The sequence below is a fragment of the Lentinula edodes genome (assembly GCF_021015755.1).
Source record: "Lentinula edodes strain Le(Bin) 0899 ss11 chromosome Unknown C8R40scaffold_14, whole genome shotgun sequence".
NCBI classification, from domain to species: Eukaryota; Fungi; Basidiomycota; class Agaricomycetes; order Agaricales; family Omphalotaceae; genus Lentinula; species Lentinula edodes.
In genome coordinates, this window is record NW_025764320.1 from 740031 (window position 1) to 767878 (window position 27848).

A 27848-nucleotide genomic window follows, 5' to 3' on the forward strand; every position below is an offset into this window, starting at 1 on the left:
ACAGATCAACGGGATCAAGACAGCCGATGCTAGCCGCTATCGGCAACTCAAAGTTCACACGGGGGGGTCTGCACCAGTTGATTTCACGGAAAACTCCGCTGCCCGCCCCCTGGCTGGGCCTTTGTATTGCTATTATTTGACCGCACTCTCCGTACAATGAATCCTATGTCACCCTTCCATGTAATGATATCCCGTGTAAATCTGATAAGGAAAGGTTGGGTCTGGTTATGTTAAGCGGCACGGTAACAACCGAGGCCATGCAACTATACATTTCAATTGATGTTGCGTCTTAATTTGGTTTATCTCTCTCTTGGACTGCGTAAGCTGTGCCGGTGTCTGGTATTTGAAGTTCAAGGTGCCTTGTGCAACAGCTTGTCATCCTTCTGCCACCATGACTTCCTCAACGCTCGACCTCAGCCAACCATTATCTGATATTCTCCGACAGTCGACGAAAGAAGCGCACGATGGTATTGCGTTTTCACCAGAGGCTGCAAAGCTGTCCAATGGCGAATTATCAAAGGTAGATAGCTGCTCCTTTTCTGGATACAATTTTGGCTCATTCATCATAGACAGAATATGTACGCTTTCTGATGATGCTTTGGCATATTTATGCCGCATTGGAGGAAGGTTTAGAACGGCACGCCACACATCCCGTCCTCGAGCCGACATACAACCCCCCACTTCTCAGACGTGCGCCATCACTTTCCTCCGATATAGCGCAGCTCTTGCAAGTCTCAGAGTCGACATGGAAATCTCATCCTATTCATCAGTCATTGATCACTTCCCCGCCGAAGGCCATGTCTACATATGTCAACAGGATTCATGATATTTCTAACTCTGGAGATCCTACACCGCTCGTTGCTCATGCGTACGTCCGATATTTAGGCGATTTATCGGGAGGACAGACTATTCGCCACTCTTTGGCTAAGGCTTATGATTTGGATGAGGCATCTGGGGAAGGGTTATCTTTCTATGCATTCAAGGAACTCTCATCTTCCAAGCCTGCTTCACTGGGAGAAATGAAGCGCATCAAAGATTGGTTCAGGAATGGTATGAACGAAGGTGCAGGTGATAATACGTCAGTCAAAGGTATTGGAGATTTAGTCATCTCCTTCACCCGGGTCTCTTACGTGCGTTGCTTCGTTCTATTAGCTGTGATTGCACAAGAAGCCAAAGATGTGTTTCGTTATAATGGAGACCTGTTCAACGCTATTCTAGAGGACCCAGAACAAGTCCGAAAGGACTCGCCTGTGACCCCCAAGGCTCAATATAGCAGTGGGATCGCAGTATCTTCGGTCCTAGCAGTGATCACCGCAGGTAGGTCCTCCTTCAAGCCTAGACCGGCCCCTTCCTAACATTTCTTCGTCTAGTGTCTGTAGCGCATTTTTTCCTCGTTGCTGGTGGATTCTCTGGACCTAGAGGCTTCGCAAAGCTAGCCGCTGCTGAACAATGGTTTACTTCGTTCTGGGGTTCTACTGTCCAATGATCAGACTACTATCTCATGCCCATTACTATTCTGCTTCATTGATAATGCTTGACGCTCATGCTACATAAAAGATCTTCTTGTATACTCTAGCTACGGAAATACTATTTCATCTGACGCGTAAGCGAGATTGACTCGTGGGCGCTTATCCGTCGTTGTATTTCTTTCTTCTGGTACGACCTCGGGATGCCCTTGTTTTTGTCTAAAGTCTTTGGACGCAAAAAGCACGAGGATAAAGCCTCGACCAGTTCAAAATCTTCTGCATCTCCTCTCGAAGGCAAATTTGAATATGTAATTCCGAGCCCTTCGCTGGAGAAAGGCCCCGACTATCCTCACCTTTCTCTCAATCTACCCGAGCGGAGGGAAAATCGCGTTCTCAGTCATGTCTTCGAGAATGGTGATGCAGTTGGGAGGACACGGCTGTCTCCTGAACAAGCCCTTGAAATCGTTCGTTCATGTTCACAAGTTATTATCACTCGAGGTGCGTGTAACTCTTTCGCCAAATATACGATCCTTTCATCCGCTTGATAGGTTTGGAAACGCTGGGTATCATGCATCCGCACTGGCACTCAGCTTCATCGGCAACTCAGCAGAGGTTGATTCTACTCTTCATACAATCTCCAGCAGCCGTTTTCGAATCCGAAGTCAATTCCACTCGTTCCGCTCACGACGTGGCAGCAGTCTTTCGATGGGCTATTCGTCACCTTGAGCTTCCAGGCGCTTCATTTGGCAATGATCCAACTTGGTACCACAACTTTTTCAAAGCCGAAAAGTCTGCCTCCTACCCATTGAACTCTTTCACCGAAATGTTAGCTCCTCAGCTTCCGGCCATTAATTTGGAACTCTTGACAACCACTCTGAACTTATTTTCCTCGTTAGCAGCACATTCCGAAGCGAACAGTATATCCGGGAGCAAGCTCTCCAAGTTCCTTGGCCTGTGGCTCCTTACCGCCGAACGATCTACACCGGGCGACGACTTCCTGGCATTCTACCACAAGTGGGATAAGCACGGCCGTATCCTGGAGCATCTTTTCCTATCACATATTCGGTGAGTGCATTCTTCGTGATTCTCCTGGTTCCTTTTCCCAGTAACCCCCTCTCTGTCTCGTGTTTCGTTGATCGCTTATACTCGGTGTTAATGCAGAAATGAAATTGCCCACCATCGCATGCCAAAGCGCTTAGTCGAATTGGTTAAGCACTATCCATATGCTGGAATCACCCAATCATCCACAGAACACGATCTTCTTCCTCGCCCACGCTTCTCTACGCGTCGCTATGACGCGCTTTTTGTGCACATTGACACAGAAAGCCCGCTTTCTGGCCCGAAGGCATCAAGGCATTCCCTACAGATGGTCGCGGATGCTTTGAATGCGATCACCCCTTCTACAGATACACCGCCCTACTCGATATGGCGGGAGGTACAGCAAACCGCCGCTGCAGGAGATGAAGAACTTCTTTATTCTCCCAGTGTAGGCAGATTTCCTGCCGTTGGACGTGTCTTGAGTGACGAAACTTTAGGAATACTTTCATTACTTGCGGATGATGAAATTCAACGAGAGTCCTCAATCAATTTCGTCTCTCGAACCAACTCACCCAAGGAGGATACTGATCGAACTGGCCCCGGACAGAGAAGCACTAGCATTCATGCGAGACAGTTGTCAGTGTCTTCTTCTGATACTGCGATGCCGCAACGGCCAAGTTTCAATAATCTTGGCCTGAACTTGGATTGGAATAGTTTCTCCTCTTCCGGCTTTTCGCAGTCGAGTCCATTACTGACTCCGCTTGCCGAGACTCTTTTGGAAAGCAAAGACAGTGAAGTTACATCTCCCAGCGTAACTCCATCCAGGAAAGGTAGCAAAAAATCAGTGAAAACACCACCCCACCAATCCCGAAGGAGCTTGGACGTTCTCCCTCCTATCACCATTCCTACTACACCTGGTACATGGTCTCAGTTGCAAAATGATCTAACTACTACTTCCGGTATAACTGCGAAAACCAGCTCGCGAGTAACCAAAGTTGAGCTCATCCCTCTGGATGAGGGGTTCATCGACTTTTGGAATGACTCGTTACTCGACCCGATTACTGATGTCGAAGCTTGGCCCAAGTTTGTGGTCTGTAGGCTGAAAACAAGCATTGGAACGCAAGCAAAGAAAGTAGAGTGGATCGTGGTCGAGCAGCAGTACATCAAGCCAGCACCGAAAATCCTTTCCGTAGCCCGAAGTCCTACATCGCACAGCACTGACACCAGCGCTCATGAGACCACGGTTGAATCTACAAGCTCTCCCAAATCACCGGCTATGCGAGCATCATCCCCGCGACCTTCCTTGTCATCTGTAAATGCCTCTGTAAAACGTTTCAGTTTCTGGGGAGGTTCGAAGAAAGATAAGGGTGAAAAAGAGGATCTATCCCCTACTACCAAAAAGAAAGTCAAAGGCGTAAAAATAGGGGAAATGGGCGAAATACTCGCACAGGAAGAACCAAAGTCACCCAAAGTTGCTTCACCACCCAAGAAGGTTGTTGAAGTACCGGCAGTAGTTGAGGAAGAGCAGGAAGTCCAGGAGACTAAGAAGGACCTTGTTGTGGCTCATGCGAAGGCGGAAATTGGTAGCGAGAGTATAGTATCACCAGGCGTGGCTGTCGCGTTCACCGGCATAGGGGCTGCTGGTGTTTCCGCCGATATCGCTGAACTTGCAGTCGAAGTCCAACAAAACGTCCCACATCCTGACATGGAAGAACAGCAAAAAAACTTAATCCCTGCTGCAATGCAAGCGTTCGATGAGTTGAAGGAAGAGCAAGAGATAGGAAGTTCGACCCCTGTAGCTGTGCCGCCACCACAAGGTAATACCTTCCATTTAGTCCCCTAATTCCTATTGAAAGACTAATGAATATCGCTCCAAAAGAGTCTTCTACCGTCAAGGAATTTTCCTCGACAATCCAGACCGATCCTAGAGCTGCGTTTGACGGGTCTACATCCCCAGAGCTTCTTCCACAAGTCGTTGCGTCTTCGGTTGTTGAATCAGCGCCTGCTGTTGAAGCCATCGAAGCGGATGCCGATGTTCCAGTAGAGCTCGCCATCGATGAACCTGCTCCTCAGGTTCAGAAGGAGACTACCCTTGAGGAGGTCGCCGAGCAAATCCCAGATGTGCAGGAACTCGAGTCTGTTGTGGATGTACCAGTAGATGAGATTGTTGAGGATGAACCTGTCACTCTAGAGACTGTCACAGAACCTACTGATGTACAGGAACCTGTGACAAATGTGTCCGCATCAGACGCAAGTCAATCAATCCCAGAGCCCGCGCAATTTGTGAAAGAACCCGCTGTTGCGCCAATATTTGTGATCGAACCAACCACAACTGATGAGCCTGAGCCTATGACGGAAGAGACAGTTGTCAATGACTCTTGGGGGTCCGCACGATCTATCCACGAACCTATTGTACAGGAACTTGCAGAGGAGACAGCCGAGGCAACTTTGGTTGAGGAGCCTGAACATGCCCGTGATGTTTCTTCACCTCAGGGGCCTATTTCTACAACTGTAGAGGATGCACCCGAACCTGCTTCACCGGAAGAGACTATGCCTGCATCTCGGGCAGAATCTGTTCTAGTTCAGGAACAAATCGATGGCCCCCAAGCCGAGTCTCAGTTGCCTCCCGAAGCTGCTGTGGAGGAGGTGGAAGATGGTCCTGCATCAGCTATTGCTTCCATGAACCTCGAGTCAGGCTCCGCGGACCTTGTTGTCGAACGATTCGGAAACATCAAACCAGCAGAAGAATTGCCTGTTGTCAACGAAGCGCCCGCTCAGGAGGCAGAAATCATTACTCCTTCCACGGACGATCTTGAAGATTCGCAAGCCTTGGCCTTGTCAGAAGCTTCGACAACTATATTTTCGTCGGAACTCGATCCCCCACCACCTGCACCCATCGAAAGCACTCTAGTTGACCTGGTAGACGCTTCTGCTGTTTCGGTTGAAGCCACAGAACCGGCTACTCACATTGCAGAGAGAGTTCACGAGATATCTCTACCTGAGGATACTGCACCTGAAACAGAAGACAATATTCCAGTTGCCGTTGAGCAATCCAATGATGCTTCAAATACTCAACTCCCAGAGATGGAGGCTGCCTCAGAAGTAGTAGTCAGTCCACCAGCGTTTGAAACATCTCTTCCAGAACCAAGCCAGGAAGTCCCTGAATCCGCAGAGAATGTTAAAATCAAGCCTCAGGAACCAGATACCTCTGTGGAACCGTCAAATAATCATGCACCAGATTTGATGCCCTCCATCCCTGTTGAATCCGCCACTTCCGTAAATCCGACTTCTGAGCATGCAAAGACTGTGAACGAGGACGCAATAGCGCGGGAGAATTCCGAACCCGCAGAAGATGTCGTTGAGGTTCCTGAGCAACCCGCAACTATCGACGATGTCGAAGCTGAACAGAACGAGTCTCTTGTTCGCTCTGAACCTCTTCGTGAATCGTCTCCGGGGCTAGAAAACGATACAGTCTCACTATCTGAGGTGCCCGTCGTCAATGCGCCCGTAATTCCTCCTGCCAGTCCTTCAGCTCATCCTGTAGTCATAGATACTCATCCGGAAGAGCTAAAAGGAAACGTTCCGGAAGACATTAGTGATGATGATATTTCCGACGACCTACCTGATAAGTATCTGTCCCCAGCACCGGCAACTGTTGTTTTTGCTGGAGAGACGGTTGGACCTGCACTTGCACTCAATTCTAGCGAGATTGTCACTGCTGCTTTGGCTGGTGAAGCTGGTGATGTTGATGGAAAAGGGGAGGCGGTCGGTGATGAAATTGGGGCCGACGATGCTGATGATGTGAAAGAGTCTGAAGTTGGAAATGGCACTCGATCGTACGAGGCCATGCATGATGAGGTTGAAAGTAAGCATGAAGCGGAACGTAAGTGTCCCTTCGATTCATAGTTCCTAGAATTTAGCCTTACGAACTACGCAGCCGCCACACCTACAAAGCGTGAACCGGGCGATGCCTTGCCCTCAACATGAGTTTGGGTTTGCTGTTTCACGCGAGTACTTTGCTCGAATTGGTAATAACATTGCGCTTTCACCTTGCTTTCAGTCATATATATACCTATAAGTGATCTACACCTATCTTTAACATTTCGCATATCTTTTCCTTTTGTATACCCTCATTACAACCTTACCACTCCCTAGTTCATTGGACACTGTAATGGACTTGCATGCTTTAATGTTGTGCCTCCTTGCTAGTTTTCTTAGGAAACCCATATCTACAGTCATTGCTCTCCTTAAAGTCTACTTTTTTTCCTCGGATAATGGATCTATATACTTAGTTTTATCAGTCTCTTCAAATTCGGAACGGATTGGAAAAGCCTCAATAAAAGCGGGAACAATGGCAGGATGCCCTATCATTACTTGTTCCTAATGGTAACACGAAGGAAGTCTTGCAGAGGATAAGAAGCAGGAACTAGAAAAGGATTGGTATTTAACAGCAATGGATGATATTTTTTGAAAATGTTGGAGGGTTAATCATAATTTAGCATTGCTTAGTCTATGCAATACCATCACTCTCGAGTTACAGATATGTTTCGAATACTTCAGTCTTGACTCTTCGTGGTCGCTATGTATTCTCCTGTCATAGCTTTGATATAGACTCGAACCAGTCTGCTGCTGAGAAGCGATATGCGGAATCACTTTCTCGGCACGAAGCTACTGGCTCGAGTCTAGCTTTGATAGCGAATGATTTGCATCCTCGTGGCAGTGCCTCAGCATTCTCTCTTAGAGATTCCATCTTCGTCTCAATGATACACTCGTCAGAAGCTCTCAGATGGATAGCTGAATAAAACGCTGTCCTTTTTCTTCAAAAGCAGCAGGGATCCTACTTTTTTTTTCGGCGGCCCATCTTCCTCTAAAGTCAGACCCAATCCTTAAAAGCATTCTACCAGGAACTAGGCAACCTCCCTAGTATATGGACTATCTAGTTGAGGATGAACGTGTTGTTGTGAAAGAACAGATCAACTAGTGGGAATCCCGCGGCGCGGATCTCAAGAATAGCGCATCCTGATCTATCCTGATGTTCGCACGTCTGCCTTAGGCCCTGCGCGATCTTCAAACCAAGCTTCTAGAGACCTCTGGTTTAGCACAGTCTGTGGTTCATAATCCTCGTGGAGGTCAGAAGCAGCCTACGATTGACCAAAGTCAATGACACCAATGCCTTTCCTGGAGTATGTTGGACTTGACGAACATAGAGCGATCAATAACTTGTACAAGTTTGGAAGGTGCATGGGGCTCTACAGAATTCTCACTTCAAGGTTCTTCATCCTTCACCGGATTTCCAAGATGCGTGTAGATATCATTATTATACCATTTGATAGCAGTTGGTAGCTTGTCTGTCCGACTCTGATAGGCGAAAAAGAATATTCAAGTGAAGTCTGATAACCTGTGTGACTTTTCCCCAAAATTTTCTAAACCACGAGCTGGTTGACCCCCACGTACGCCTGTGGAACGCATACACTTCAGATCGCTAGCGACCTGTAATGTATCTTTGTCACCGAGTCTGCCCTCGCGACCACTTACGATAATGATTAGGTCAGCTAAAGGATTTCAGCGCTCAGCTGTGGACCTGGTGGCTTGTTGCGGTATACCATGGAGCCAAATTCACCCAATACAAAAAGACAACACTATGGGGCGAATAATACGTGAAAAAACAGTTTCTAAATTACGGGTGCGTCGAACTCTTCTTACTTTTCCAAGTTTACGGTCTCATGCCACATCATCCAGTCTGCTCCAGTTCTCTACACCAACTACGTACGATCTTAGCCACCCTCTGGCGGAATTCTTCTTCTGCCATTAACGACTTGTGATTTGCCTCCTTCACTTCCTTGATCTCCATCTTGACCTTTGACCATAGATTCTTCTCCAATTTCTCTTTCGTTTGATTTGGATGATCCCTAGTCACTTTACCCATCGGATCTGATCCTGCTCGGATAAGCAAAACTGGTATTCCCTCCAGCTCGCTTGACTCTGGCTCCGGGTAGGCAACCAGAAGTTTCTCGATATGATTCATCTGTGTGTATGCTCGAGCCTTCGCGGGATCATCCGGGTAATCCGTCTTGTGCTTCTTTGTGGGTATGAATCCATCACCTGTGTAACTGTCCAACAGAATCACGCCTTTCACTGGTCGACTTTTGCGTACATGCTCAGCAGCAAGTAGAAGAGCGATATTACCCCCTGAGCTCCAACCTCCGATGAAGACGCTGCGCAATGGGAGAAGTGGCTCGTAACTTTGGACAAAGCTCTCCCAGGATGGATAAGCAGCTTCTAGCTCTGCCTTCGTAGTAGCCGGATTTGAGATTCCATATACCTCGCGATCAAGACTCCCCAATTCGCCGTCTAGAATGGTATGCCTTGAATTTTCTTCTTGGATGCAGTAAAGGGTTTACTCACATTGTGGACCAATCAGGCCTTTTCCGTCATGGACAAACCAGATCGGACTGTTCGTCTTGTCTTGTTTCGAAGATGCACTCCGAATTTGGACGACCAGACCATTGGTTAGCGGAGACTCTACATTCTGAATTGATAAGTTCGCATTCGCCGGAAGACGCCCGTACACGATATCCGCAAGCTGGGCGATTGTCCTCGCTTTATAGAACTCGTTCACAGTCACCTCGCACCCTCTTCTCTTGAGGGCAGCCAGGAACCGGATGCAGTGGATTGAGTCGCCTCCAAGGGTGAAAAAGTCGTCATGAACGGATATTGGCTCACTACGAAGAAGGATCGGAAGCCACATATCGTGCAACAGTTGCTCGACCGGCGTCTCGGGTCCTCGATCGGATAATGTACCGAGGAGCGTCTTCGTATATTCTCGGACCTTTTTCGGGGATTGTGATTGGAAGAACGCCCGCAGTCGCTTTTGATCAACTTTGTTGTTGTGTCCTAGCGGGATTGTATCAAGAGCAAGCCAGAACGAGGGAACTGCGTATGTAGGGAGTGTACGCTGACATGTTTGCAGCAGCTCTCGAACCAGTCCTTGATAGCTGGCAAGATCTTCGCAGATTCTTATGTGGGCATTTGGATGACCCAATTTTTCACTGAAGAACACGGCAAGGTGTGATGTACTGTCCACTTCGACCAGTTGCACCACCGCTGTGATCTCGTTTGAGGACGCACTGAACATCAACGTAGTTTCGATTTCCTCGATATCCACTCGCAATCCTCGGATATTGACGTAGTCGTCCTCCATTCGTCTGAGGTACTCGATGGTCCCATCACTATGCCATCTCGCTAGGTCCCCCGTTCGGAAAATACGATTTGCGTCGGAGAATGGGTCACGGAGGAAAACTTCGACTGTTTTGTTGGGGAGATCGAAATATCCCCGCGCAACCTGGGTGCCCCCGATAAATAGTTCGCCTACCGCTCCCATTGGGACTAGAGACATATCTTTGTCCAAAATATACACATGGGATGCTCCTAACGGACGACCAATGACCCCAGGATGAAGTCGACTACCTCTGCTATGGTTTGCTGACACACAGTGAGCTGTGGTTTCTGTGGATCCGTAACTATCGGAGATGGAACCAAGAAATCAACGAACGCAAAAGAGAGGCTACATCTGAATCCGAACTCACGCATCTATCAAATCCAATCTGTCTCTCCAACGCTCGATGACTTGACGTGGTAGCTTGTCGCCCTCGGACACGAGGGTCTTCAAGTGAGGATACGGGATATCATGCTGCAGCTTCTGAGCAAGTGTTGGCGTTAGCGTAACGTAGTCGGCTTTTGTTCGATTGACCACCTCCGAAATGTCTGTCACCACGCTCTGTGCGTCTGCAAGGATCAAGGTTTTCCCGTGTGTTAAAGACAAGAACCAGTTCACCAGACCTTGGTTTAAAGTCCAAGGGCTCAAGTGAAGCATTCGTTCTGCGCAGTTAAGAGGGAATAGTGTAGCGGCGCTGATGATGTCCTCGTCAGCTACGAAAATAATGAGAGTACAAGCACTCACTTGGAAATAGAGGAGATAATGTTACCATGCTCTATCAGTACGCCTTTAGGCTCCCCGTTGGTACCAGACGTAAACATCGCGCAGCTTAATGAGTCCATTTGCAACGTCGGTGTCGCAGGTGTGTAGGAAGGCTGACCGCGGACCAAATCCTCTATGCGCGATACATGCAACGGTAATTCTGATAGTGAAGCCAACTTTGTCGCAATACCTTCCAATCCGGTCTCGCAGATCAAAATCTGACCTCTTGTTTGATGTATGCAGTATTGAAGACGGTCCTCTGGCCATGCAGAGTTCAATGGCACAAATGCCCCGCCGGCTTTCAGAATGGCAAGAAAGGCAATGGTGATATCGGTGTTGGTTGTGTTCTGGTTGAATAGAACTGGTACCATGTACTCAGGACGTACGCCTTTGCCTTGTAATGCATGCGCGACCTGGTTTGCTCGAGCGACATATTCTTTGAAAGTGAGCCTGCCTTGATGGTTATCACGCTCTATTGCGATCTTATCAGGATATTGGTGCCCCATTTCGTCCACTAGCTGATGAAAGAATGGACGAACACTGGCAGGAGGGTCAGGGACACTACGGCCCAACGAGAGGATGTTTTCGGTTTCCCCGTTAGCAAGGAAGTCTGATTTTCGGAGTTGGGAAGAGGGATGATCGATAATAGCATGGAGGATGGCGTACATATGGGATTGAAACCAGTCAACATCCGCTCTCGATAGGAATTCCGAGTCCCATTGGAAATGGAATTTGAGTTGGCGATTATCTGGTGAAGGGAAGACTGTGACAGCGAATGGGTACGAGACGTCGATGGCGAAGCCGCGAAGATTTTGACCGAGAAATTCGCTGTTCTCTTCAAAGAGACCGGGAAGATTCTCGATGGTCAGAAGAACTCTAAGAATGTCGTGTGGGATGGGGAAGGCAGTCGTGATGATATCGTTCAACCCAAGAAATTGGTAGGGAGTGGAGCCAAGAAGATCGTCATGGACTGCCTCCACGATGGCCTCGAGCGACACGTCTGTCGGAATGTGAACGCGGCAAGGCACTGTGGATACACAGTAACCGACGATATCTTCAATGCCTGGAACATCGCCAGTTCTTCCAGAAGTGACAACCCCAAAGAGCACGTCATCTGAGTCTTCATATAATCCGAGCACCATCGCCAACGCGGCAGATATCAGAGACGACAAAGTTATCTCGTGTTCAGCACAGAAAGTTGACAATTTTTCTGTGTCGTTGAAAGTTGATATAATCGAGTGATTTGTTGTACCCTTCATCGGCGTCTTGAGGAGGATATTTGGCGCATTATTGGGCCATTTCGGTACGGCAACGCTCTCAAGTTTTTTCCTCCAATAATCGATGGCATCGGCCGGAGGCTGGGAGGAGACCCATTGAATAAAGTTTGAAAACGGAGGTGAGACTTTGATCCAGTCTTCAGAGACTGTGGTGGCTGCATATGCTTCTTGGAGGTGTTCAAGGATTATAGGAAGGCACCAGCCATCGAATTGCGTATGGTGCAGCTGAATGACAAGAGTACTAGAGTTATCACCCTCGAACAGAGCCACCGTTGTTGGGACTTTTCCCAGACGAAACCCTTCTGATTGCAAGATATAGTCCTGAGCAGCTTTGTCCATATCGGCATCATTTTCAAACGCCTTGTAATTCCAGGGCAGGTTGAATTGGCTAGCTTTGAGAATGACCTGAATTATGCTGCTCTCCAACTCTGATGCTATGACAAAAGTCGTTCGAAGACTCTGGTGACGACTAACGACCAGTTTCCAGGCAGTATTCATACGGATGGGGTCGAACTTATGGAAGTTCTTGAAGCTGTACTGCGCCATATAGCTCTATATCCACAATAAATTTGAGACTGTATACTCCAAAAAAATCAGCATTGAATATACCATTGGATCTGCGACTGCCAAAGATACCAGGCCTGCCACGGAGCTGATTGACGGGTATGCATCCTCGATGTCTGAATACTGGTATCCATGTTCTGTTATCTCGGATAGTATTACGTCTCGGATGCCTGTTTCAAGCAATTCAAAAGGCGTATATTGTTGCAAAGCCGGTCTGTTCCCTACAAAAGGTCGATTTTCAAGGAGTTCCGTTTGCGCGGAGAATCTAGAATGTGCTTGGAAATCTACCACATTGAGCAAATAACCTGCAGCTCGACAGCTGGCAGCAACCCGAATGGCAGCAATAGAATCACCTCCGATGGTGAAAAAGTCGCTAGAATTGTGTATATCTTCCGGTGCCAAGGACAGAGAGGTCGACCACGCCTTCAAGAGGATACCCTGAGCCGAGGACGTTGGCCGTCGACTGGAGTCAGAGGAAGCTTCAGAGATTTGTCGTTGACTTGCCAAATCGTCAGCCAAGCGTAACAACCTCTTTTGGTCGGTTTTCCCATTCGATGTAACCGGCAGCTCGGAAGTCGAAATGAATCTAGAGGGAACCATATAAGTTGGAAGGTGAGACGATAGCATCTGTTGGGGATTCTTTAGAACAATTCCTTGCTTAAAGATCATCAGTGCTTGGAAAACATATAACGCAGATGGTCTCACATTGGATACCACAAATGCAAGCAACTCTTCTCGACTCTGATAGGCATGTTTTATCACGCATACTGCTTTCACAGGTAAAACCTTCAATATTGTAGTTTCCACTTCGTTAACCTCCACACGCTGACCACGAATCTTCACTTGGGTATCCGACCGGCCATGGTGTCTCAAATGCCCATCTGAACGCCACGAACAGAGATCTCCACTGTTGTACATTCTACCGCTACCCGCGTAGGGGTCCGGACGGTAAACCTTTGCTGTAAGATCATCACGTCCGAGATACCCTTTCGTGACTTGCGGACCGCCTATCCACAGTTGGCCTACTGTTCCGGGAGGGCAAAGCCGGCCACGAGAGTCTAATATGTAGAGCCTGTTCCCTCCGAATGGGCGACCATAGACAGGTTGCTCAGAGTCATCACCAATGTTCATGGGCCCAAAAACAGACATCACAGTTGTTTCGGTAGGAGCTCCTCCATTTGCAAAAAGTAATTCTGATTCACCTTTTCCTTTCTGAGCCAATTTGCGAGCAAGAAACTTGCGGTGAATGGTAGGTGAGAGTGCTTCACCACTGGAATATACAAATCGAAGAGAGGGACATTCATCAAGCTCTAGGAGTGAAAGAAGAGTAGGGGTGGTTTCCAGGAATGTAACGTTCATAGAATTGACCATGCCAGTGAGGTCAACTAGCATTGTGTCTTTAGGAGCAATGCACAAACAGCCCCCTGAAGTCAACGTGAGGAATACATCCCAAGTCGACTAGATGATGATATTAGAAGGCGAATCTACAGGAGTCAAATTCAGAACAAACGTACATAATCAAAGGCATAATTCGAAAGCATGAGTGTCCGAAGATTAGGACCTAGTTGGCGCAGTGTCTGGTTATAAGCGGGTCCGTTGATCACAGAGGCAACTACCGCGGAATGCTGGACCATGACGCCTTTGGGAGTGCCGGTTGTTCCAGAAGTGAACATAACATAGCAGAGGTCTTCTCCGTCGGACGAGTGGGAAATTGGAGGCCATGACGCTTTTGAGGGTATTGATGAAAGGAATGTATCCACGCCAACAACATTCACAGTCCGAAGACGATCACAAACAGATTCTCGGAGAGTTTCAGTGGTCAGGCAGACTTTGGCATTTGTAATCTCCTGGATCGTTCGACTCCGTTGAACGGGATGAACAATGTCGAGAGGAACATAAGCGGCACCAGCTTTTAACTGTATAATCTGGGGTCAGCTCATCCGAAGATAACATAGAATAAAACGACACTTACTATTGCAAGCTGAGCAATAATCATCTCTACGGATCGATCGAAGAACTCTAGAACGAGGTCTCCAGGATGGACACCAAGCTCGTGAACAAGATATCGCGCCAAATTATCTGCCTGTTGATCGAGTTCCCCATAACGCACAAAAGTATGGTTCTCGAACTGCAAAGCTACAGCCTCAGGAGTCTCGCGAGCAACTTTTTCAATGTAGTGATGAATCACTGCGGAGTACTCATGCTCAGAAGACTGTTGCTCTGGAGTGGCCACACCCCACTGCAAGAGTAGCTTTTCTTCATGTTCCGTGACCGAAGTGAGTTCATACAAAACCGTTTCGAGAGGTGTGGCGTCGTGGAGCAAGGATAGTAGAGAGTGGAAGCGAGGGAGGATAAAACGAGACTCAGAGGTGGGATGTAGCTCGATTTTTCCGGAAATATTATCCAAAGACACAGCAAACTTGACGTCTGGAAAGTTTGGGAGATCCAAGTCAGGCGGAAAATCCGAAGTTCCTAGGAAGATTATTCCCGCAGGTGTCAACTCTTCTGTGCTCGGATGATTCCATGAACTATGCAATAGCTTATACAGCTGCTCAACAGTGTACGAGAGAGAGAATGTCAATGAAAGAAGCTTTTCACCAGCTAAATCCACCACCCGGAGGACGAGATCGATGTTTTCCAGCTCCCAGTAATTGAACGAGGTGGTGCTATAGGCAAGGGCAATAGCTGCAAGAATTTCAATTTTAGAGTCCGTCAACGAAGAAGAGTGCGCCATCAGGAGGGATCGGGGAGGGATTTACCAGTAATCAGACTTCGAACTCCACTAAAAGAGGTGGCCGTCTGGAGAAATAACCAAATGTCAAATGGATTCCTGATACTACGGCATTGCTAGTTTTTTTTTTCAATGGTCGGTCTAGCCACAGAAAAGCTCGTGAACAGTATACGACCTGTACATGTTTCGGAATCACGAACCAGCTTGCGCGGCGAAAATTCCGGTTCATTGTACATATTTTTGGCGAAGATAGGAGCCTTGTGGATCAATAATCAATGTTATGCGTCTGGTAATCTCTACATACATCACTTGGTATGTACTCCTGATTATCGGAAAGACGGAAACCTGGATTACCGTGTAGCTTGCTTATAGTACTTATGGATTTTTCCAAATTGATATTTCGTATTTCTTACCTACCGGTGGTGAAAACTTGTTAAAACCCAGCGGAACTCAAGTATCTGAATCACTTTAACTCATCTGCCTAGTAGATTTAGTTATCGGAATCATGTCATTGTCAGGGAAGCGCATCTACATGCTTCGTCATGGACAGGCAATGCACAAGTAAGTCATAATACAGGTCATCGTATCCAGGTTCTACCGTGACTGATATGACCGATGTAAATTCAGCGTTGACAAATTCTGGCCAGAGCGAGATCCTCCTTTGACAGAGCTTGGGATCCAGCAGTCCGAAGCCGTTGCACTTCCAATTATCCCGGACCTTGTTGTGTGTTCCCCCATGAAGCGCACCATTCAAACCATGTACAAAGTTCTTTCCAAGCTCGAATTAAACGAGGATCCAAAAATCGAGATTTGGCCTGATCTCCGCGAGGCGACTAATGCTCCTCACAATAACGGTAGCTCGAAAGCTGATATATCGTCCGCGTATCCCCTTCTTGATTTTACACGATGTAACGAGGAATGGGATTACGAGGAGAACACCGAAGAAAATGTCACTGCAAGAGCAGCGGAGGTCTTAAAGGAGCTCAAAAGCAGACCTGAGACGAATATACTTGTTGTTGGACACCGAGTATTGTTCTGGTACATAGTTGGTGGAAAAAGATTCGTCAACTGCGGTGAGTACGCCTTCAACTCTCACTAAGCAGAAGCTCACGGCTTCCGAAGAGCTCCGAAATTACGAGTTCAATGATACAGGGACCATGGTACAAATAGAAATACTTTAGTGTAATACCGAAACTTTAAACATAGAATCGACGAAAACTCACTATTTTTAACTGCACACGACCATTTTAATACTTAGTGATTCAAGAAAGCCCGGAGAAGTCAAGATCTATCTCTATTCGATGTACCAGCACACGACCATATTATGTGATATAGTCATTAGTGATTGACTATATCAGATTACAGGGACTGTACTAAATTGATTCAGAATCCTATTGAAGGTGAAACCGAAAGGCTCACTAAACATGCACACGACCATTTTTTATCTTGAAGTAATTCTGGAATAATCCACGCATATTGACGTGTCCGCGTTAAGCCGTGTTGACGACACCATTACCGCTCTTCACGGAAGGAGTCGAAAAACCTTGGGATTGGTTTACTTCACAGAATTGGTTCGCATGCACAGGATCTAGCAGTTCATAAATTTCCGAGCTGAGGCGATCCTTGTAGATGCAAGTAGACGAATTGATGAGTAAGAGACAAATACGAAGGAGACGCCGCAATTGCGATTTTAAGACTTATTCTCCCGCATACATTGCATCCAGTGAATCAGAAAAAGTAGGGAACTTGGTCAATGTTATGTCCTGATGCTGAACTTCGCGCATTGTTAGGTGCCATGAGTTTGTATACGCTGAAAAGCCCGAGTCGTTTCCAGGATCTGCCAGGAGACCCAGGAAAGCGTTTCATCAAAGAATTCTTCGATAGGGGAAAGGAGAACGTACTCGAGCACATTGCCAGTTCCATACGCCGAATCCCTTGCCACCTGGTAGATACAAACAACATTTCTATCGGGAAGCGGAATGTCGTGTTCTTCTTGCGCTTTGAGGACGGAGTAGAATGGGCAGCTCGACTCCGGAATCCGTTCAAACAAGCAGATCCTGGACACGACAGGGAAACTTCGCGTCAGCTGGAGACAACCTCGATGGAGAGCGAGATCACCACTATTACCTTCATCAGGGAGCGAACCACAATCCCAGTTCCGGAAATCCTGGGCTACAATTGTACTTTTGACAACGAGTTGGGCTGCCCATACATGTTGATGAACAGGATAAGAGGTTGGCCGATACCTGATGTCGTCGCGCTGACGGGAGGAATTACAGAAGCGCAGATACTGAAGATACATGCACAAATGGCGGCTGTCACCTGGCAGCTTGCTCTGAAGTGCACGTTTCCAGTCATCGGCCAGCTGCAGGCTCAGAAGAACGAGGAAACTTCTTATCCACTTGGCCAGATTATTGACCGTCATGCTCGTCAACTTGGCCCGTTCCAATCTTCGAACGATTACTACATTGCTCGTTCTGTGATGATCTACAATGAAGCAAAGAGAAAAGGCTTAGATCAGGAAAGCATCGACTCCGCGCAATTGCACGTTAGCGCATCTCCACTTACCTTTGACCCGACAGTGGACAAAGGCCCTTTCCCATTACAACATCCTGACCTCCATCGCCAGAATGTTCTCATTGACAAGGATTGGAACGTTGTAGCGATAATCGATTGGTCTTGGTGTAGTACTGTCCCGTGGCAATCGTTTCAGCCGTTTCCGTTCAATCTTGCCGCTTACATCACGCCCCCTGATCAAAAGCTTTGCGAGATACACGAAGAACTTTTTTGGAAGATATTCAAGAGCCTTGATAGTGAAACCGAGATACAGGGAAGGGATGATTCGGACGTTGAACTCTTGTCTCGTTTCAGTCGGTCCAAGGTGGGAAGGATAGCAAAATTAATGAATCAATATGCGTATCCTATACCCAGAGGTCATGACGCGAAGATTTTAAAGCAGGTATTAACTATTTCTCAGTAGATATCCGATACATATTGATTCGTTATCAACCGACATCCATAACCACTTGCTCGCCAAAAATTTCACTGGGGCGGTTGCAGAAAATCCAGAGAAAATCACAGCTGCTGACGTCACTTAGATCAACGAGTAAATTTGTGAATCAGTGATGCGAGTTTCAAATTCAAACATTCAACAACGAGAAGCAACGAGAAGAACAGTCAGTTTAATCTTTCTTCAGAGCTAACATGGTTATGTCCCCTCAACTTGCAAGGATAGAGATTTTTTGATTACGCTTTACATATACATATTCTATGGTAATGAGATGAGTACTAATCACGAAGATTTTTGGTAGCCAAACGAGAGATGGGGAGTGGAAGACCTAAGTATTCTTTGTTACAAGGTGGAGCCATGTCAGATAAATCCAACTGCTCGTCTGTCGCGTACGAAGATGTGCTAAAGGTTTCGGAAACTTTGTCCAGCGATTGCACAACGCTAAACGCAGCTGCAGCATTTTCGCTGATGAAGCCTTCGTCAGCTCCGAGTTCAATCCACTTGACAAGATCTTCGTAGTAGTTCTCGAAGTTCAGTATCACCAAGGGTGCTTTTATGATTCCTACAGCGATATTAATGAAAATCTTTGGTATCTTGTAGGGGGTATATTCACCTAGTTTCCTCCACATACGAAATGCACAAAACTCTTCGAGAGTGCCGAATCCACCGGGTAGGAAGAGGTATCCATTTGAAAGCTCCGCCATACGAGCTTTCTGGGTGTGGATGTCGGGGACAAGCTCATTGTAACCCCACTCGGGGAGTTTACCATTCGAGTATTTAAGGAATGGTGTGGGTTTGATTCCAATAACATCGCCACCGAGCTCAGCCAGAGTGCGAGAGATTCGTCCCATTATTCCCCTCGGAGACCCCCCATACACTATGTGATCAATCGATGATATAAGTATAGAATATACCTTCAGGGAACGAAAGAGACCTACCAAGACGCCAATTGTTCTTGTAGAAAAGCATAGCCAATTCATCCGCTAGCTTTGCATACTTTCCCTCTGCACCGATATTCCCCCCGCATAGTACGCAAATACTTCGGGTAGGCTTCGTAGACTAAAGGCAACGCTTGAGTAGGTTGTGAATGGGAGCCTCAGAAAGGAGGAACTTTACCAGAACGACCATGATGATAGTGGGGAGGCGTGAAAGGAAATTCTTCGAAAGGCAGTTGAGTGGTAGAAAGGATCGAGGAGATGAAGGGAATTTTCCAAGCCACATTTTATAGCCATACCCAGACCATACCTCTACCAGAACTTGTTAGGCTATGGAGATGTGAGCCAGTCGAAGCGACGTGCACACGACCAATATGAGGAAAACGAGCCAGTTTCAATGTTTCCAGTAACGCGAACCAAACACGAACCAGACAAATCTTGAGTTTACCCCATTCCGTATAGATCACATATATAGAATGATTTACAACTTGTTATTAGACTCTAAGAGGGATTACATCGAATCCGGGTGTATCGGTCATGGAGTAAGAACGGAATTTCCCAGAGGCCGGGATTTCTCGATGGAGGAACGCGTTCTCTTCCACGCCATCATCACACCACTCATACACTCATCCGTACAACCTTCCGACTACATGCGACTGCACAGAAATAATAGAAATACATGTGCTAATGTCGCCTCAATTCCGAAGGGCTGACGCAGAGATTTTTCCCATAGTATTCCGACTTCGTTTTCAGTCACCTCCTGGACCCATTGCTTCAGTTCCTCTGCGACTTTTCGACTCTGTTACACGATGTCGAAATTCTGTGCGCAGGACTCGGCCTTTGTGCGTGTCATTGCAACCTTCCTAGATGTGCAAACTAATTACACTGCCTTAGGGACCACAATCCCAATGTCGTTCTTTTGATTTCACAGTAATGTTCGAGAATGCGTAAGGATCTGACTCTTTGTAGCCAACGCAAACTAATTCATGTCGGTTTAGGATATTGTCGATTATTCCGAGTGCCATAGCTCTAGTTCTCTTTGCTTCGTACGTTCGACTTTCTGTATCGCGGAAGATCATCGGAGCTTCTCTTCGTCGACCTGATGTTTTGATCGCCTTCATCCTTAATCTTGCGCTCAATATCCTCGCGTTAATTGCTTGGACCATTGCCAAACCAACGGATGTTCCGGTCCTTGCGGGTACATATTTGACGGCCGCGTTAGTTGTGTCTCTCGTAGTCTCTGTATGTTTCCTGTTTTACTTCACGCAGACAAATTTCAAGCTTATCTGAATACTTCTAGATTCTTAACGTCATTTTGGTTTCCAATGAGCTATCTCGGAAAGACTCCTCTTTTGCCACTTCTCTGTATCTCTTGGTTGTCCTGCTTCTGGACGCCAGTCGACTTCGTACCTTTAGCTCTGCAGGAAAAAGCTCAATCTCAATGTTCTTTTTTGTTGCTTTCGCAGCTTCGTTTGCTGTCCGCGGTCTATGCTTAGTCTTGATGAACACCCCGGAACCCAAAGAGTCTGGAGTCTATAAGAGCTCAGGATTTTTCTCCAGCATATTTCTATTATGGCTTCTCCCATTAATGTGGAAAGGTCGTAAAGGAACTTTGAATCTGGATGATCTACCGGATTTTGATCAAAGATCCACTGCCCTGTATATGCGTTTTGAAACTTCCTGGCGTCGGGAAAAGTAAGCCCAACTTTCTATCTTCTCTTTCGAGATTGACACATCGTCGATAGACGGAAAACTCACCCCAAACTCCTGAAAGCGCTTCTGCGAGCGTTTCTTTCCACGTTCATGTCTCCAGTAATACCGGCAATCCTTATGTCCCTTACGCAAGTCGTTCAACCTGCCATGGTCAACGCAGCCATTCAGTTCATCGATTCATACTCCTCTAACTCTCCAGAGCCTGTTGAATGGGGATGGTCGCTAGCAGGAATGTTCGCCTTTATATTCTTGACTTTAACTTGTGCTTCAACCTTGTACTGGTACTGCATTGCTCGAACAAGTGCATATATTCGTGGAACCATGTCCGAGGCAGTTTATCGCAAAACCCTTGCTTTGAACGTGACTTGTCTCGCGAGCGTTCCTGGTGGTAATCCGATGAATCTCATAAGGTGTGAATTTTATTGTATCTATGTTGCTCGTCCTACTCACAGACACTATTTTCCAGTGCTGACATCGACCGTATAACATCTGTGATAGATCCACTCCATCGTAAGCTTCAGTCTCTTATCGCCCGTTCCTCAAACCGCTTATTTCAAAACGTTAGAGATGTGGTCATCACTCATCACTATTGCGATTGGTCTCTACCTGATATACAACGAGCTTGGTGTTGCCTTTGTAGCCACCATTGTTATGACTATTGTTATAATGGTGGTCACTCCTTACTTCTCCCGAGAGATACGACCTTTGCAGACAAAGCTCTCGGCGGCAGGGGATAAACGTATTCGACTGATATCAGGCATTCTGAGACAGATCAAAGGCATCAAGCTATCAGCTTACGAGCCTGAGCTTATCAAGAAAGTATCAGAAGTTCGCACAGCGGAATTACAGGCTCGAAAAAACTTTTGGAGGAAATTTTATCTGATAGTCTGCACGACAAGCGTGACGATGAATGCGCTCTCTCTAGCGACTCTTGGGTAAGCTAACCATCCACTCATTGGTGATTTCTGCATCCTAACCTGTATGTTAGCACGTACGCCATTATCTCATTCCTTTCACATAGCCAAGGTTTGACTACCGCCCGGTTATTTACGGCTTATACTGCCATTGGGATCATTACAGCCCCCATTTATGCTATTGGCCAAAACTATCCTCGCGTGCTGGCGGCTTACGCTTGCATAAAGCGCCTCGAGGGTTATCTTCTGAGCCTCGAGTCCAAATCTTCGCAGTCTGTTGATTCATCCTCGGTTTCTGCTTTTGATTCTGAGACTGAAGGCTCGACCAAGGGCGATGTAGTTTCGGGGATTCAAGAGATTACCTATGATGAGAAAATGAATACATCCGAGCCTCAGATATCTGGAACTGTGTCTTTTCGTTCTGCATGCATCGGATGGAGTGAAAAGGTGTTGCTCTATGATTTAAATGCAGAAATACAAGTCGGAATGATCACCATGGTGATAGGACGCGTGGCTTCGGTGTGTGCTCTTCAACATGTCAGTTGTTCCCTATCTGAGAATCACTGACCTTGCTCGTCTTTTCGGCTTAGGGCAAAAGCACCTTCCTGCACTCATTGCTTGAGGAAACGCAAATTCTGTCCGGGACAATTTCCTATCCTTTCAAACGGGGTTCTATTGCTTATTGCTCGCAAACACCCTGGCTTCAACCGAGCCAGACTATTCGTAACAATATCCTGTTTGCATCCAATTATGAAGAAGCATGGTATACCGAGGTCATTCGTGCTTGTGCTTTGGAATTCGACCTCAAGCAGATGAAGAACGGGGACTCAACGCTTGCAAGTGGTTTGAGCGGAGGCCAAAAAGCCCGAGTCGTCAGTAACTTGTTATTCGCTTAATCTATTCTCTCATTTTCTATAATTGGAAAATAGGCGCTTGCTCGTGCAGTTTACTCCCGGAAACCAGTGGTAGTATTAGATGACGTTTTTTCAGCATTAGACGGGCCCACTGCAAATTCGATGTTTGAGGCGCTTTTTTCTCGAGGACGAGGCTTACTGACACACAAAACAGTAATTTTGTCTACAAATAAGAGTGTGTATCTTCGACATTTGAAGAATGACACCGGAACTGATTGTTGTATAAACAGTGGCTCATCTCAACTTTGCGGACTGGATCATTTCACTGAATGAGTCCAGAATATCCGCACAGGGGACATATAGTGATCTCCGGGGAGTCGAAGTCCTCAAAGAGGTTGTTAGCACTCTAGAAGATACGTCGTTACCTAACGGCCCAGTCAGCGGCCCGAAGAAACCGTCGTTCAAGATGGAGGAGCTCCCGGATAGCACAAAGTCCATTGCCATGAGATCTTACATGCACTACTGCCGAGCCGCAAGCTGGTATTGTATAGCCGTATACTTGCTCCTACTCCTCTTGACTGTCGGCATTCAAACCATCACACCTGTTTACTTGCAGGTCTGGAGTACCTACAACGACAGTCACTTCTCCAATAGGAAAAGCGTAGTTGCGTATCTGCCGGGATACGCTGCCATTGAAATTGCTTATACGTTTGCTCTGTGCTATGTATTTTACTACATGATCATGATCCTCTCCCAGAATGCGTCACGCAACCTTCACGAGTGGCAATTCTCTGCAGTAATGCACGCACCAATGTCGTTCTTCGACTCTACTCAAGTGGGACAGACGATTAATCGTTTCAGTCAAGACATAGCTTACATTGATGGTGGACTGCCCCTTGCGTTGTACGATTTCTTCTACCAGATGGTTCGAGCCATTGGTGGTATCATTGTCATGATCATAGCGCTCCCTTACATGGCTGCTGTGGTCTTCGGTGTGGTCGTTGTATTCTACCTCGTACAATGGTTTTACTTGGTATGCAAACTGGAACCACTGTGATCTATCTTAACATTTCTCTTATTGCAGGCAACATCCAAACGTGTTCGGAGGTTAGATTTGGCTAGCAAATCACCTTTGTACACATTATATCAAGAAACCATGATGTTTGACGCACTTCTGACTGTTCGTGCTGCTGGTGCCGAAGGTCACTTTCTCGATAGTAGCGAGATACTCTTAGCTCGATCGCAGAGACCATTCTACTTGTCAAGGAATGTGGCAGCATGGCTCGTGAGTAGCATTGGGATTATGACTTCAATCGTCAACACCTCTGTTGTTCTTTTGGCAATTGGTACAAGGCGCAGTGCCAGTGCCGGACTATTTGCTGCTGCAATGAGTCAAGCGATATCACTTCAGGACATGCTCAACACCATGTTGACATCCTGGACAAAACTCGAGATGGCAGCTGTTTCCTTGGAGCGGAATTTAGACCTTGTCAACCTTGTACCGGAAGACGACGATGATAAATCTCAAGGTCCTGGAATCTCGGATGACAATGAATGGCCATCTCGAGGGGAGATTGAGCTGACCAATGTGATGGCCAAGTACAGAGTAACGCCTATTCTCAAAGACGTCTCATTCCGTGCTCCGGCTGGTAGTTCTCTCGGCATATGCGGTCGTACAGGTTCTGGAAAGAGGTACGTAGCTGCTAGCTTTATCATTCGTCCACTGACTTAGCAACCTAGTACCGTGCTGTTAGCTCTGTTAAGGGCTCTTCAAGTCGAAGGAGAAATTCTAAGTGAAATCGTTGCATCAGTTTCCGTGGCTCGCTCTCTAACAAGCTTATTACATCCACAGTTGATGGAAAGAACATTATGAACATCTCTCGACGCCGACTGCGGAAGGGCATGACCATGGTCGGCCAAGAACCTTTCCTTTTGGACGGAACTATTCGCGAAAATCTGGATATTACTGGATGCAAATCAGACGATGATGTTTGGGCGGCCATTGAGTCGGCGCAAGTACGTTCTTGGTTTCTCGGTGCGAAAACAGTATTGACGCTTCCTGAAAATAGCTCAAGCCAGCCATATCCGAACTAAACGGCGGTATCGACCACCAAATCCAAAGTATAAGCCCAATTTTATCTCCGGGTCAGATACAACTTCTTGCCCTTGCACGAAGTCTTCTGTCTGGAAAAAAGATCATTCTTCTGGACGAAGCAACCGCCGCGCTGGATGGAGAAACGGACGACAGCATTCAAGAGGTGATACGGTCGTCCTTCAAGGACTGTACCTGCATCACTATTGCTCATCGTATCAAGACGATCAAAGATTATGACCAAGTAGTTGTGTTGAATCATGGCCTGGTCGAAGAGATGGGTGACCCCGCTGAGTTGCTGCAGAAGGAGGGAAGCGTTTTTAGGGAATTGGCACAAGCTTCTGAAGAGTAAAGATTACAATAAAAACTACAGATAATTACAGTATTATCCCCTGTGTTCCAAACTGACCATCTAGGTTTTTGGCGTTTAGCTCAACCCCCTCATACCCAGGCATCACCCTCCCTTGTCACTCGATTGATGACCACTTGCGTATTTACTATTTAGTCCTCCTAATCTGATGTATACAAGACATACACAAGTCAGATCACTGGGAGGAGGCTGGGGGGAAGGTGTGATCACAGGTTCGACGGAATGATGTCAGTGAGCGCTTAAGTACTTAAGCTTAAGTGCAAACTACCACCACCAAATCGAGCCATAACTGGCATTAAAGCAACTCCTGGGCCGCATCCACCTACCGGGTCTGACAGTCATGGTTGCTCTTAGCCTCATATGTTCTCTTAGTTTCTCTTCTGTCGTCGTCAATGCGGCTCATACTTCCATTACCAATGTTCGTTCTCACTCGAGCTCGTTCGGTGTAAAGTCTTCTTCCCAGATCACTATGCTCTCAAACTCTGCAAACGATTATATTCAACGCGAAGGTCCACTTGCTCAGGCAGGGGTAAATACTAGAAGCGAACTCCGCAACTTATTGTCCACTAATCCATTTCTGTGCAGCTACTTGCTAATATCGGTCCAAACGGCAATCAAGCCTCTGCGGCTGCAGTCAGTGCTTCGCGCATATTGACATCTTAACCTGTTCTCAAACGCTCACGACAGCCCGGAATTGCTATTGCCAGCCCAAGCACCTCAAACCCAAACTATCTGTACAGCTGGACACGCGACGCAGCATTGGTTTTCAAAGTCATCGTTGATCAGTAAGCGTTCTTTTGAGCGCATATATGCGCAATATCTTTTTACTCATGACATTCATTCGTCTTTAGCTACGCTCGTTCGCCCGCACCAAGAGACTTGTCCTTGAGGACTCTGATCGATAGTTATGCCGATGCACAGAGCAGGCTGCAAGAAGTGGAGAATCCTTCTGGAAACATCACTACGGGAGGTCTCGGGGAACCCAAGTTCAACATCGATTTGACTGCCTTTACAGGCTCCTGGGGCAGGTTCCTGGCTGCGGGTTTTTAGTGGGTTGAAATGCTGAACATTCTCCAGACCTCAACGCGATGGCCCTGGTCTGCGCGCAACCACTCTCATTGCCTACGCCAACTGGTTGCTGGATAATTCAAACAAAACACATGTAAACACACTTTGGCCTACCATCCAGCTTGATCTTGACTACGTCGCCGATAATTGGAACAAGACTGGGTAAAAATCTATCTATTTTCTCGTTCCCATTTGAATGCGAGCTGACACGGTGTTTCTCGCAAGATTCGACTTGTGGGAGGAAGTCTCATCGTCGTCTTTCTGGACTACCGCCGCTCAACACCGCGCTCTCCGTCAAGGCGCAGAATTGGCAAAGACCCTTAGCAAAGATGACCTTGCTGAGAGCTACAGTACACAGGCCGACAATGCTTTGTGCTTCTTGCAGGTATACATAGATTCACTCAATCTCGAAGATCGAAGTATTAACCACCTTTTTCAATCAGTCCTACTGGAATCCCAATGGCTCTTATATCACCTCTAACACTGGTGGCGGGCGTTCCGGCATCGATGCAAATTCGATTTTGGCTTCTATTCATTCTTTTGACCCCAGTGCTGGTTGTGATGCCTTGACATTCCAACCTTGTTCGGACAAGGCACTTTCAAACCTTAAAGCCTATGTAGATTCGTTCAAGACTATATATGGAATCAACGAAGGGTTCTCTGAAAACGAGGCGATTGCTACTGGAAGATATCCTGAGGACATTTACATGGAAGGCAATGTACGACTTTCTCGTTATCATAATTCAGGATAGCGGCTGAGGTGAAATTTATCTGTAGCCCTGGTATCTTACAACCTTTGCTGTAGCCGAGCAACTTTACGATTCTCTTTCCGTATGGGATGCTCAAGGTTCTCTGCAAATCACACCTGTCTCCCTCTCCTTCTTCCAACAATTCTCTTCAAATGTACAAACCGGGAACTACGGAGCTGACTCGCAGACATACGGCACACTCACTTCCAAGATCCGCGCCTTTGCGGATGGTTTCATCGCGGTTAATGGTAATTATACTCCGGAAAGTGGGTCGCTGGCGGAGCAATATGGAAAAGACGACGGGAAACCTACCAGCGCTCGAGATCTCACCTGGAGCTATGCTTCTGCTATCACATCCTTCCTTGCGCACGACGGTATCGTACCTACTCCTTGGGGAGCGCAAGGGTTACAAATACGCCGGGATGCCAATGGTCATTGCATATCGAATCCTGGACCCATGTCGGAGATTGTCTTCGAGGTAGAGAGAAACACTCTTTACGGAGGTTCGAATCCCGCCTCTGCTTGACCGAGGAGACTGTTGTTAACTCCCTTATTACAGAAAACGTCTATATCACCGGATCTATTGGCCAATTGGGCGATTGGGAGCCAGCTAATGCCGTGAGATTAGAACCAAAGAATTATCCCTCTTGGACTGGTACGTATTCTCTGCTCTGGACGACTTCACTTTCGACGGTATAGTCACGGTCGTATACTCATTCGTTCACTAGTGAGGATCGAGATCCCTGCATCGACTACCTTTAGCTACAAGTATATCGTGCAAGACCAACGCAGTGGTCAGGTTACTTGGGAAAACGATCCCAACCACGAAGTTGCATCCCCGTTCAAAGGACAGTCAGTGGTGCTTTCGGATACATGGCACGACTAAGCTATAGTAATGCCTCTTTCGCTGGATTGTATTGGGTTCGCTTTCGTTTTCGTCCACTTGTATCATTACTGTATCTCCTGCATCATGCACATGGAACTCCAGCTTCTGATTGTTTTGTAATATACACTGTCCTCTCTGTAATTGTTGTTTAAAATTTGTGTGCCATCCTTTGCAGAGCCTTTTCACTAAACTAAATCCTACTA

The 27848-nt window shown here is 46.9% G+C and overlaps 8 protein-coding genes across 8 annotated transcripts; 6 read left to right on the forward strand and 2 right to left on the reverse strand.

Moving 5' to 3' along the window:
- Nucleotides 1–71: 71 nt before the first annotated feature.
- C8R40DRAFT_1101127 (uncharacterized protein) lies at nucleotides 72–1639 on the forward strand. Its single transcript, XM_046227932.1, has 4 exons — nucleotides 72–520; nucleotides 570–1089; nucleotides 1153–1317; nucleotides 1371–1639. Exons 1-4 carry the CDS (start codon nucleotides 392–394, stop codon nucleotides 1484–1486), a joined length of 930 nt encoding a protein of 309 aa, XP_046087302.1. The 5' UTR covers nucleotides 72–391; the 3' UTR covers nucleotides 1487–1639.
- C8R40DRAFT_155080 (uncharacterized protein) lies at nucleotides 1286–6583 on the forward strand. Its single transcript, XM_046234194.1, has 6 exons — nucleotides 1286–1317; nucleotides 1371–1964; nucleotides 2015–2531; nucleotides 2628–4321; nucleotides 4384–6369; nucleotides 6442–6583. Exons 2-6 carry the CDS (start codon nucleotides 1670–1672, stop codon nucleotides 6489–6491), a joined length of 4542 nt encoding a protein of 1513 aa, XP_046087303.1. The 5' UTR covers nucleotides 1286–1317; nucleotides 1371–1669; the 3' UTR covers nucleotides 6492–6583.
- Nucleotides 6584–8082: 1499 nt separating this feature from the next.
- On the reverse strand, nucleotides 8083–15463 carry C8R40DRAFT_1101147 (uncharacterized protein). Its single transcript, XM_046227933.1, has 8 exons — nucleotides 14296–15463; nucleotides 13838–14239; nucleotides 13029–13781; nucleotides 12369–12980; nucleotides 10465–12311; nucleotides 10091–10414; nucleotides 8910–10024; nucleotides 8083–8855 (listed from the first exon to the last, which is right to left on the reverse strand). Exons 1-8 carry the CDS (start codon nucleotides 15055–15057, stop codon nucleotides 8236–8238), a joined length of 6435 nt encoding a protein of 2144 aa, XP_046087304.1. The 5' UTR covers nucleotides 15058–15463; the 3' UTR covers nucleotides 8083–8235.
- Nucleotides 15221–16422, forward strand: C8R40DRAFT_156309 (histidine phosphatase superfamily). The gene is made up of 4 exons (XM_046234195.1): nucleotides 15221–15366; nucleotides 15543–15615; nucleotides 15682–16127; nucleotides 16177–16422. Exons 2-4 carry the CDS (start codon nucleotides 15560–15562, stop codon nucleotides 16233–16235), a joined length of 561 nt encoding a protein of 186 aa, XP_046087305.1. The 5' UTR covers nucleotides 15221–15366; nucleotides 15543–15559; the 3' UTR covers nucleotides 16236–16422.
- A 423-nt stretch (nucleotides 16423–16845) lies between these two features.
- On the forward strand, nucleotides 16846–18092 carry C8R40DRAFT_1101173 (uncharacterized protein). Its single transcript, XM_046227934.1, has one exon. It carries the CDS (start codon nucleotides 16850–16852, stop codon nucleotides 18032–18034), a length of 1185 nt encoding a protein of 394 aa, XP_046087306.1. The 5' UTR covers nucleotides 16846–16849; the 3' UTR covers nucleotides 18035–18092.
- A 174-nt stretch (nucleotides 18093–18266) lies between these two features.
- On the reverse strand, nucleotides 18267–19540 carry C8R40DRAFT_1146057 (uncharacterized protein). The gene is made up of 4 exons (XM_046229511.1): nucleotides 19181–19540; nucleotides 19003–19123; nucleotides 18678–18941; nucleotides 18267–18626 (listed from the first exon to the last, which is right to left on the reverse strand). The coding sequence occupies exons 1-4, from the start codon at nucleotides 19283–19285 to the stop codon at nucleotides 18343–18345; spliced, it is 774 nt and encodes a 257-aa protein (XP_046087307.1). The 5' UTR covers nucleotides 19286–19540; the 3' UTR covers nucleotides 18267–18342.
- A 25-nt stretch (nucleotides 19541–19565) lies between these two features.
- Nucleotides 19566–25180, forward strand: C8R40DRAFT_157221 (P-loop containing nucleoside triphosphate hydrolase protein). Its single transcript, XM_046234197.1, has 15 exons — nucleotides 19566–19841; nucleotides 19894–19946; nucleotides 19998–20241; nucleotides 20300–20694; nucleotides 20745–21122; nucleotides 21179–21222; nucleotides 21278–21647; nucleotides 21701–22145; nucleotides 22217–22498; nucleotides 22556–22715; nucleotides 22771–23513; nucleotides 23565–24172; nucleotides 24221–24273; nucleotides 24333–24496; nucleotides 24550–25180. Exons 1-15 carry the CDS (start codon nucleotides 19809–19811, stop codon nucleotides 24922–24924), a joined length of 4347 nt encoding a protein of 1448 aa, XP_046087308.1. The 5' UTR covers nucleotides 19566–19808; the 3' UTR covers nucleotides 24925–25180.
- A 231-nt stretch (nucleotides 25181–25411) lies between these two features.
- C8R40DRAFT_1043535 (glucoamylase) lies at nucleotides 25412–27645 on the forward strand (the record flags this gene model as incomplete). The annotated part of the gene is made up of 10 exons (XM_046224174.1): nucleotides 25412–25471; nucleotides 25528–25575; nucleotides 25630–25727; nucleotides 25794–25970; nucleotides 26020–26172; nucleotides 26236–26395; nucleotides 26454–26729; nucleotides 26788–27262; nucleotides 27319–27414; nucleotides 27488–27645. The coding sequence occupies 10 exons, from the start codon at nucleotides 25412–25414 to the stop codon at nucleotides 27643–27645; spliced, it is 1701 nt and encodes a 566-aa protein (XP_046087309.1).
- Nucleotides 27646–27848: the final 203 nt, after the last annotated feature.